The 12,187-nt window shown below is 33.7% G+C and overlaps 1 protein-coding gene across 2 annotated transcripts; it reads right to left on the reverse strand.

The window, feature by feature from the left end:
- Positions 1-2,615: 2,615 nt before the first annotated feature.
- LOC120210285 (gibberellin 2-beta-dioxygenase) lies at positions 2,616-4,361 on the reverse strand. Of its 2 annotated transcripts, none has more exons than XM_039209050.1 (3): positions 3,917-4,361; positions 3,482-3,830; positions 2,616-2,934 (listed from the first exon to the last, which is right to left on the reverse strand). In XM_039209050.1, exons 1-3 carry the CDS (start codon positions 4,321-4,323, stop codon positions 2,668-2,670), a joined length of 1,023 nt encoding a protein of 340 aa, XP_039064981.1. In that variant the 5' UTR covers positions 4,324-4,361; the 3' UTR covers positions 2,616-2,667. The 2 variants fall into 2 exon arrangements, with proteins under 2 accessions (XP_039064981.1, XP_039064980.1); XM_039209049.1 differs by having other exon boundaries at positions 3,482-3,833.
- Positions 4,362-12,187: the final 7,826 nt, after the last annotated feature.

Below are 12,187 nucleotides of genomic sequence, written 5' to 3' on the forward strand. Positions count from 1 at the left end.
ACAGGATAGGTTCTTAGAACGGTACGTTAACGACATTCAAGACTAATATAAAAGAAATAAAAATAATAGATAGGATTATATGAATTTTATTTAAAAAGAAATAAAAATATAAGGTACATGTAAGATTTAAGAATTTTATGATAAAAATCAATTGATTTTGAGTTGCCAAATACAATTTTAAATTTGATTTCATTCATATTTGTGTGATAGCTAAAGATAATTTGGATATTGAGATAAATTGTCCTTCACTATCATATAAATACGAGTCTGATCAAATTTAAGAATTATATTTGACAGTTTAAATTAACAAGTTTTTGTTTTGATATTTTCAAAGCTCATATTATTTATATATGAGTTTTTAAATTGTTTAAAAATAGTTATATAAACATATTGAGTGATAGAAGATAAAGTTTATACACATGCATAATTGTTGTCGTTCAATCGGTTATCATGCATGTTATTTCTTTTTCGAATAAAATGTGTACACTTTTTGACTTACTATTCTTATTTCTTTCATTTTGGTCATGGATGGCGTTAGTGTAGGAAAGATAAGCTGAAAAATCTATCATGTTAACAAAGAATGTTATTTTGATCAATAATGTTATTTTAAGTATCATTCTTATGATATTGTTTAAATTTAATAAGACATATAAGTTACAATTACAATTTCCAAAGGCACCCTAAATAATCCATGGCTTAGCATATTTGTAAATTGTTATTAAAACTTTAGAAGCCTTCCATTGAGAAAAAAATAAAATTACTATGAAATCATTTGATTCACGAATTCAAAATTATTAGAGATAACCCTAGAAACGTGCCATAAGTCAAAATCAAAAACCGTCCCCGCCAAAAGCAAAAAAGAAAACTAGAGATAACCCTTGAAACGTGCCACAAGAACAGAAATCGAACTAATCTATTATAAATATAAAATATAAAATTTTCATAATAATATTATATTTTATGAATATTTCGACTTTTAATTTATTTTTTATTAATCTAGGATAAATATAAGACAATATTTGTTTAAAGATAACTTTTAATCATTTGTCATTAAACATTTATACCCTTAACATTCATGGTGTTCAAACTCGAAAATCATATCGAAATTATTTGATTCATAGTATAACTTTTAATTTTTTTTATGGGACAGACAAAGGATGTTTATATGAAGTGACAATTTGCAAGTATTGTTTCTTTTAAAAGTAACTCCCATGGTAGTTCTAACGTAAGATAATTTTAATATACGACTAAAGAAAAGCGCTACTTGAAATGTTATTATTTTTTAATATTTTTGGTAAAAAATTACCTAAAATATTATTATTATTTTTACCTAAAACATTAATTTTTTTAATATTTTTGGAAAAGTTCCTAATATTAACAATTTTGGTAGAAAAAAATAATACTTTAGGTACGTTTTACCGGATATGTTAAACATTTTTTTATAAAAGCCCAATAATAACATTTACTGTAAAAAAAATAATATTTTAGATAATTTTTTACCATAAATGTTAAAAAATGATAACATTTCTTGTAGCGTATTTCTTTAACAGTATATTAGACATATACTAAATTTAGTCGATAGTTATAGAAAGTAAGAATATTTTCTTCTTGGGTGTCACCTCATAATAAAGAAATGTATAATAATATTGGAAAACTTTTAATAATTGTGAAAATAAAATCATATAGCAGATTTTTCAATAATTGTGAATATAAAAGGGCATTGGTATTTAATAAGACTTGTATATAATTGAGGGAATGAAAAGGCATCGATAAGACTTGTATTTTCTTCATCAGAGAATATTTGAAATTTTATTAAAATTTATATATAAAAAGTACAAGACGAAACAGTCTAAAACACAACCAAAACCAATAAAAAAAACCCGAACAACATTTCCTTTTACAAAATATTTTTCTATAACGCATACACATTTATAAACTCGAGATCTTTAAAAAAAACATGAAAATTGTTTCATAAGTTTTTCATCCTAATAATATTTTTTAATAGATTTTAAATTTAATCATAATCCTATCTAGAAGAGAGTGGACTGGAAGACTCTATGGAGAGGAAAAAGAGTGCTCCTAGCAATGGCGGATCTACATGTATCTTAGGGCGAACATATGCCCACCCTCGAATCCGAACTTACTTTGGTTATTGTTTATTCTATTGATGATATCCATTTTGAAATTTTACTTGTACCTACTCTTTTAAAATTTTTTGTGTTATCGACTTATATGTGCTCACCCTCTAAAATATTTCTAGATCTGTCACTAGCTCTTGATATATTTAAAACTCATAATTTAAGAGATTTTGAATGAATAAAGATGAACATTTGGATCAACCTATAAAACATGCTTACTCTCTGCCCAATAATATTTAATATTTCATTTTAAGTACATTTACTATAAAATAAAGTATGTGCACGTGATGGCATAATGAAAAGCTTGCATGGATAGTAAAGAGTGGAATTATTGTACATTTAAAGTTCAAGTACAAAGGGAAAAAGTCAAGAAAAAAAGAGAGCAACTGATGTCACTTCCACCTATGACAAGTATAGTCAACACAAATAGGCACCTATTTTGACTTAAAATCTTTGGCAAAGACCCTAAATATTTGAGCTAAAGCAAGGAAGGAATTTTGATAGTAAATTGGCCACAACAAAGCTAGAATCATACGCCTGCAGCAGCACTTGCAGTTCTTTTCTCAAACAGGCCAAGCCTATAATCAGCCAACCTTGATCTGTATGTAGATGTCTTGTATTCCCACCATGTGAACTCCTTGTATAAGCTCTCTTCCCCTTTTGCCATTAGTGAGGGTAAAGGCACTATCTTTTCACTCAAAGGTGGCCCTCCAAAATAGATCATTGACAGCCTTGCGTTCATGGAGTCTGCCAATACCATGTGCCGCACACTTTTAAGCCTCCCATTTGTCATTACCTGCCCCATCCACACAAAATACAGCACACCCAAATTAGTATTGATTTTTTTAATAGTTTGATGTGATTAATTAAGATAGTGTCTATATGAAGAAGAAAAAAAAGTTGTTCACTCAAACTTTATTTTATTTTTGTGTGCATTTTCCTTCCCATGTTGTTTTTGCTTCCCCATGGATATAAGCATTCTCGCTTAGAGTTTCAAAGCTTGTTTAGGTGTCCAAACCAATCCAAAAATGTCTAAGGTCACGCAGATCAATTGGTCGAAACTCCAGCCTCGTAACAAGTGATATCAGAATTTGTTTAGAAGGGAAATGCACACAAGAACAAGTGAGAAGTTTGAGTGAACGATGTCATTTACTCACTTGTATTCACAAATATGAATGAATGAAATGAGGTAAGGACACCGAACTGTTCATTATCGAATTTTCTAAGAAAAATAATATTTATTTTTACTATTCACACCGCTTAATGATTACGAATTAATAAGTTTTAAATAAATAAATAAAAGGAAGAATGTTGACATTTTGTGGTAGTGTGTGTATATATACCTGCAAGGCATCACCAACATTGATGAAAAAGGAGGTCTGATCAGGTGGGACTGAAACCCAAGTCTTATCGTTCAGACAGATCTGCAGACCTGATGTGTTGTTGGATCTCAGGACAGATATTATCTGAGGGTCTGTATGCTCCCCGAAACCTATCAAATTCCTACCACTCAATGCTTGAAGCTCCGTACATGGCGGATAGTGGTTTAGCCTGAAACACGAGTCACTCTTATCATCTCTCAATGGCTTACTCAACGCATCCCTCGGCTCTATTTTCAGACCATCCGCCATCAGTTCCACCACTTCGAATGTCATTCTCTTCACCGCCTGGATATATTCATTCACGGCCGAGCTGCTTCATCAAATAAAATGCCAAAATTTTTAGTCTGAGTGCAAACTGGACAGTCTTAAAAGTGGTGAAATTGAGTTTTGGATTACCGGAAAATTTCGGGATTTTCTGGGAAAAAAGTGTGGGTTTTGTGGGAAGTGATTTGAGGGTTGGTGTTGAGGAGGAGATATTCGACCCATCCCACATCGCCATTGGAGCCGATCATTTTGCATCCATAGCCAAAAGGGTCTGGAGGGCCGGCTTTGTCTTTGTCGGACTGGGGGAGATTAAAGAACTTTAGAGCTTCGGTTTCCAATCTGATGATGAATTCCATTGGAACTCCATGGTTAACCAGCTTGAAGACACCGTATTCCTCGCAAGCTTTGACAATGAGGGTCTTTGCTTTGGGGTTTCTCAAATTTACCACTGGGATTCCATTGAAAACGCTGGCGGTTGGCTTGCATGTTTTGATCAGAGAGCAATGGTTTAATGCTGCGGATTGTGAGTGGACGACCATGGTGTTTGTTTGGTGTGAAAACAGAGGAAAATATGGAAAATAAAGGGGAGAGAATGAGAATGGAGGGATTGTAGGAGGAAATTGAAGGTTTTTAAATGCGAAAAATGGGAGAGGCATTACTGACTATAGAATAGAGAGACGTGGCTTTGTGTGCTATATTTGGTGATTTATGCTTTCGAGGAAAATAAATGAGAATGATTTTTTTATAATTTTTTATTAAGTTAAAAGTGATTATAGAATAATATTTATTTTTAAATAATTTTAATTATTTAACAATTAATATTTAAATATTTCTGTAGTTACTGGTGCTAAAACACGTAACCTTAAATAATAACAACGATTTCTTTAACCACTAAGATAAGTTGATTCGTGTTCCTTTTTATAATCTCTATATTTTTTCTAAAGAAATGGGAAATCAAACAACGGTTTTTCCTTTTAAAACTTGGATGTAATCAATATTATACAAATAATATATATTTTAAAATAAATTATAAATTAATATAAGAAATAAATAAAAAAGTAATTATTTTTTGGTCACGCAAGATAAATAATTATATTCAATGTCATTATGTGTTAATGAGACAGATTGATTCATTTATACGTATGAATTGTATGATAATAAAAAATAATTTATAAAATATAATAATTGCATAGACGTTCGATCAATAATTTTATCGTTAAATAAAATCAACGAAAATATGAGAAATAATATAGACGAATAAAATGTCGGACATTAAAATTATTAAAAGAAAAGAAAAGTCCCATTCAATATCAATAAATTTACTAATTCAAGCATTTTAATTAATTTGATTAAATCATTAAAATTAAAAATCAGATTGATCTGATTTTCGATTTAATTTTTGTTATATTATTAATCAACATCACATTAATAATTTGATTAATGTTAAAGTGAAACATATTAAGTATCTATTTTTATAACAAACCTGTTATTTTTTATAGAGTTTAAATTATTAAACACTAATCTTGTAAATACCCTAAAGTACAATGACTAATTTTAGCAATTTTTCCGTACAAAAAATCAACAAGAATGTGCTGCCACCGAATTCCACTAAATTCACGCACATTGGAGCTGCCAAATTTGAAAAACAAATTTGCAGCAAAGTATGACTTTTTTTTTCAACAATCTCCCACTTGAAGATTTGATTTGAACAATCATATCTTCACATCATTCTTTCTACCTTGTACCTTCATGTTGCTTATGTCTCTAACAGGCCACAAGAGGATCGACACCAAGTAAATTTATCAGCGTTGATCGCCTTTGTCATGAAATCTGCTATGTTGTCTTTGGTATGGATATTCTGCATATCTACCGTTCCTTCTTCCACCTTTTCACGAATGAAATGGTACTGAACTCATATGTGCTTAGTCCTTGAATGAAATGCTGGATTCCTTGCTAGATGCAATACGCTTTAACTGTCACAAAACAGAGAGACATACTTTTGATTGTGCCCAAGCTCCTCCAATAGCATCTTCAACCAAATTGCTTATTTACTGGCTTGTGTAGCTGCTACATATTCTGCCTCTGTTGTGGACGTAGCCACAACTGACTGCAATTTTGAAACCCAGCTTACAGCTTCACCAGCAACATTGAACACATATCTTGTAGTAGATTTTCTTTTATCCAAATCCCTTGCATAATCAGAATCTACATACCCATTGATTAGTAAGTTTGATCCTCCGTAACATAATGCAATATTTGAGGTCCATTTGATGTATCTTAGGATCCTCTTTACAATATTCCAATGCTCTTGGCCTGGATTCGCCATGTACTGACTAACCACTCCCACTGCTTGTGCAATGACTGGTCTTGTGCATATCATAGTGAACATTAAACTTCCCACTGATGATGCATACGGTACTTGAGACATCTCCATCCTCTCTTCTTCACTGCTAGGACTCATACTCGGTGAATTTGCATCCCTAGAATCTTGTTTGCTGATCCCAAGTCCTTCATTTCAAATTCTCTAGCCAGTTGTGCCTTCAATTCTTCAATATGATCTTTGTTGGGTCATGCAACCAATATGTCATCCACATACAACAACAATATAACAAAATCGTTATCACCAGACCTCTTGAAATAAGCACAAGGGTATGCATTAAGTCTGTTGTATCCAAGGCACATAATGAAATAATCAAATCTCTTGTACCAACACCTCGGCGCCTGCTTTAGACCGTAAAGAGATTTGTTCAACCTGCAAACCAAGTTCTTCTTTTCTTTTTCTTCAAAACCTTCAGGCTGGAGCATATAAATTTCTTCTTCAAGATTTTCATGAAGAAAAGCTGTTTTAACATCTAGCTACTCTAGATGTAAGTCCAATGTAGCACATATTGCCTAAACTACTCGAATTGTTGTTAGTCGAACCACATGAGAAAATATTTCATTGAAATCAATACATTCTTTTTGAGCATATCCTTTTACCACCAGTCATGCACGATACCTCTCAACTTGATCATCACCATTTCGCTTGATTTTGAAGACCCATTTGTTACCAATTGACTTCCTTCCTTGTGGTAGTGGCACAAGGTCCCATATATTATTTTTATGAAGGGCTTCAATTTCTTCTTGCATCGCCATCATCCACAGTGAAGCATCTGAGTTGTTTATTGCCTCCTAGTATGTTGATGACTCACCGTCCTCTGTTAAAAGGCAGTATGCAATATTACCTTCTATAACATAATCTGAGTGCCAATTGGGACGTCTTCTCACACGATCTGATTGACGAGTTGTTGGAGCTTCAAAACTCTCTGGTTCTTGTTCATCATGTGCTGGTTCTGCTTCAAAAGAATCTCATTCTTCAACCTCCTTTTCCACATGTATCTGTGTAGTCTCTGACTTTTTAGCACTATCATCGTCTTCTTTTCTTTGTAGTTTATCCTCTACAAAGATAACATCCCTGCTGATGATCACTTTATGGGCAGTGAGATCCCACAAGCGATACCCCTTTACACCATCAGCATACCCCTAAAATTTGTATTTCCTGGATTTTGGATCCAGCTTTGAAATTTCTTGGGCGTTGTACATCACGTACACAATACTTCCAAATACATGGAGGTTTGAATAATCAGCTGGTTTACCAGTCCACATCTCCATTGGTGTCTTCAGCTCTATTGCAGTTGATGGAGCTCGATTCACCAAATAACAGGCGATATTGACTGCTTCTGTCCAAAATGATTTTTCTAGGCCTGCATCCCTCAACATTGCTCTTGTTATTTCTAACAAGGTTTTGTTCATCCGCTCTGCTACTCCATTTTGTTGAGGAGTGTTCGCCACTGTGAACTGTCTTTTGATGCATTCTTTCCTGCAAAAGTCATCAAATTCTTCGCTTGTGTATTCTCCTCCATTATCTGTTCTGAAACACTTGATCTTATTTCCAGAATCAAGTTCCACCCGCGCTTTGAAGTTTTTGAAAGTTGAAAACACTTCTGACTTCTTCTTAATAGGGTGCACCCAACATCTCTTGGAGTAGTCATCAATAAATGAGACAAAGTATTTTGCTCCACCTAGGGACGTTACTGGTGCTTGCCATACGTCAGAGTGAACCAATTCTAGAACACTTTTGCCTATAGAATTTGATGTGTTGAATTTCAACCGGTGATGCTTACTTGTTATGCAATGCTCACACAAAGTAAGTGATACATTTGTTAAGCCTGGAAGTAGCTTTTGCTCCACAAGGACTTTCATTCCTTGTTCTGACATGTGTCCAAGTTTCTTATGCCATAGCATTGCAGAATCTGAACTACATGAGGCAACAGAGGCTTCTGCTTCTAACAATGTCTTTCCCTTCAGCATGTACAAGTTTGCAGCTATCTTTTCACCTTTCAGCACCACAAGCTCTCCACGGAACACCTTCATGATTCCTTTCCGTGTCTCAATCTTGCTTGCATTATTATCCAACAATCCGTAGGATAATAAATTTTTCTTCAGGCCTTTCACGTGCCGTACATCTCGAACAACTTTAATTGTTCCATCATACATCTTCAATTTGATGGTTTCCACGCCAATGATCTCTAAGGCATGATCATTGCAACTATACACAGATACTCCTGAGACAGGTTCATAATGATGGAACTATTATCTTCTTGAGGTCATGCGATATGTTGCTCCCGAATCAATGAGCCATATATTTGCAAATCATTTTCTTCCTTCCACGGTGGTTGACACTTCACAGCATAGAGCATCTCCATCATCTGAAGTGTTTGCGGTATTGCCTTGTGGATTGGAGTTTTTATTTAGACTCCAACAATCCTTCTTCAAATGAACTTTCTTTCCACAGTTGTAACACTTTAAATTCTTCTTGCTCCTCGACTTCGATCTACCATGTTTGTGACTGCTGCTTTGGCCACATTCTGTTGATCTCACTCTCATCGTTGTCATCGTTGTCAACGCTTCTGCTTGTTGCAGATTTACTTATCTGTCTTCCTTGTTCTTGCGCCGATTTTCTTCTTGTAGAACAGCAGCTGCAACATCATCAAAGACTAGACTAGTGACATTATTGTTTTTCAAGTTGATGATGAGTTGATCATACGAATCCGGTAGACTTTGAAGTAGAAGTTCAGCACGTTATTGTTCTCATATTTTACAGCTTAAGGATGTAAGCTGAGAAAATAAGGTGTTCAGTGTATTTAAGTGCTCCGTCACTGAAGTAGATTCTGGCATACAGAGAGTGTACAATTTCCTCTTAAGGAAAATTTTATTGTGCAGCGATGTGGCCTCGTACAATTTGGTCAGATGATCCCATATCTCCTTAGTTGTCTTCTTATCCTCGATGCTTGAAAATACTTCATCTGCTAATGCTAGATGAAAGTTTGCCATAACATTCCCGTCCATCTCGTTCCATTTGATGTCATATGCTAAATCCACCGGCCTTTCATTGATAGTCGCTAGACACCCGTCTTTCCTTATGATGGCCTTCATCTTCAATTTCCACAATGAGAAATTTCTCCCATTGAATTTTTCAATATCAAATTTCATTGTCATAGCTTCTTTTACGGATGGCTCCCACTATTTCACTATCGTGAATAGTTCTCTGGAACCTTCAAAGAATATGTAATAACTTCTTATTTTCTTATGTTGGAGGATCCACCTTTTGGTGGCAACCACAAAGACAATAAGCAGATATTACACACTCTAATCTAGCTCTGATACCAATTGTTGCAGAAGACGGCTATCGGATAGAGCGAAATCGCAACTGATAATTTGAGAAAATAAAAATGAAGATAAAATAGACACAAATTTTTACGTGGAAAACCCCTAAATAATATAGGGTAAAAACCACGGGCAACAGTAGAATAATTTCACTATGAGAAAATAGGAATTACAACATCTCTCGATCTACCAAGGAGAAAACAATGATAATTCTCTCTAGATAAAAAGGAGAAAACAACTCTCAAGAAACTCTCTAAAATCTCTCTAGTATTAGAAAAAAGCTAGAATGCTTTGGGAATGGTTTTGAAGCTAAATGAGCTAGGGTATTTATAGTAGAAACTTTAAGGACTAATCTTATAAATACCCTAAAGTACAATGACTAATTTTAGCAATTTTACCCTACAAAAAATCAACAAGAATGTGGTGCCACCGAATTCCACTGAATTCACGCACATTGAAGCTGCCAAATTTGAAAAACAAATTTGCAGCAAAGTATGACTCTTTTTTTTTCAACAGAATTTCCATTTCCTTTTCAGTTTTCTATATAATATTAAGGAAAACATGGAATATTAATGTCTCTCGATTGGGTGTTTTTATAGAAATATTATCCGTACCACCAATAATTATATGTGAGATATCCTCTCCCATAATATTACTAATCTAGAATTATTTATGATACGGTGGTAATAAAGCGTAAATCGTCATTCGCGTTTTTGAGGGGTTCTTTTCGAGCTAGCGTGGCGTAAGGAAAGACACGGATCGTCAGCCGCGCCTTCGCATGATTCTGTCAGAGCTAAAGCCACATAAGGAAATGCACGGATGGCGATCCATACATTCGTGGGGTTTCTAACACGTATGGAAAGCGTGGATCGTTTCCTTCAATATCCCAACCGTCCGACTCCCACATTTATGGGAGTTCGTCTCCCCCTCCACTCTTCCTATAAATATCACACCCAAATATAACCTCCAATTCACACTCAAATATCAAATTCTCTCATTATTCCGAGTATCAATCTTTCTATTAATAAGGTAAAATATTTTATTTTATTATAATTAATCAATAATTTATTATTTTATTAAATTGTATTATACTATTTTTTATTACTTTTTGCAATTATAAAATGAAAATTGATTTGCTACGTTTAGATAAAAATCATATATGGAGGCATTTTGCCGATATGGTAACAATTTTAAATTCTGTTGTAATCTTAATTATTGTGAATTTTTTAGTATTAGTTTATATTTTAATTTGTATAATATTAATTAAATTAGGAAAAATACCGTATATTAAATACATTCATTCGTAACCTTAAGTTAGAGATACCTACTTGTGTGTGGTCGTATTTAATCGAAGCTGAATTCGGTTACGTGGCGAAATATGAAGGGTACTGTAACCTTGAATCCAACCTTATTTCTGCATTGGTTGAGAGGTGGAGACTTGAGACACACACATTCCTTCTTCATTGCGGATAATGCATAATTACGCTGGAGGATGTTTCTATACATTTAGGGCTTCCGGTAGATGGAGATGTGATTTATGGGGGTGGCGGATGATGACTGCATTCCATGTGCGAGGAGTATCTTGGAGGTGTCCCTCCTAATTTCAATGACGGTCGAACACCATTAAATTGGTTGTATGCAACTTTTAAACATTTGAGTCGCGACGCCTCCGAGGAACAAGTTAAAATATATGCACGAACTTGCAAATTACAGCTCATAGGAGGGATCTTGATGCTCGACAAATCGCACAACCAATTTCATTGTATGTAGTTGCATCGCCTCGCAGATTTTCATCATGTTGGCACACTCAATTGGGGCTCCGCGATTTTGGCATTTCTACATAGAGAAATGTGTCGAGCTACTGACTATCGAAAAAATACTATCGGAAGATGTTTCCTACTTCTTCAGTCTTAGGTGTGGTATCACATGCCTTTTTTATGTACGTACCACGAACAACCCATGGTGGGAGCATAATGATATACCACGAACAACACTCAATTCAACAAATGTCGCATACATATGTGTATCGGCATCTGAATATTGATTCTAAGAATCAATCATCATAGCAACATTATCATCGTAAGAGAGTTCGAATGTTGTATAAGTTAACGGAAATACTGTGGTTGGAAATTTGTATTGAAGTGAAGACAATCATCTAGTACTACCAACATGAACCTTCCTTGAAATTTTAGTTATCAACTCCTCAAAAGTGATGTTTCTCTTGAAGGATATTCTGACATAATGATTTAATGCGAAGACGATGTCGATTTCATCTTCCCGAATTTCTCAATCATAGTAAACAATAGCTGAAATACGCGTCATTTTGAGAGTTTTAAAGACTGAGAGTCTTATACCTGAAAAAGCAATAGCTGAAATTCGCTTAATTAAATAAATAATATATGAATTAAAATATAATCTAATCCAAAAAAAAATTAAAAATTTTCACAATAATTTAAATAACATAATTTCATATTGTTACCGTATCGGCAAAATCTCTCGAGTTATTATCCCGCTTTCCAATTTTACAACCGTAAAAATTATACAAATTAATTATTACAATAAAATTTGTTGAAATAATTAAATATAAAATAAATATAATATAATAAAAATTACTTTATAAAAATAATAACAAAATCTACTTAGTCCGATGCAAAGAATTAATAGAAACGAGAATAAGCAAATAATTTTGGTTTGGTG

The sequence above is a fragment of the Hibiscus syriacus genome, unplaced genomic scaffold (genome assembly GCF_006381635.1).
Source record: "Hibiscus syriacus cultivar Baekdansim isolate YM2019G1 unplaced genomic scaffold, ASM638163v2 tig00109923_pilon, whole genome shotgun sequence".
Classification (NCBI taxonomy): Eukaryota; Viridiplantae; Streptophyta; class Magnoliopsida; order Malvales; family Malvaceae; genus Hibiscus; species Hibiscus syriacus.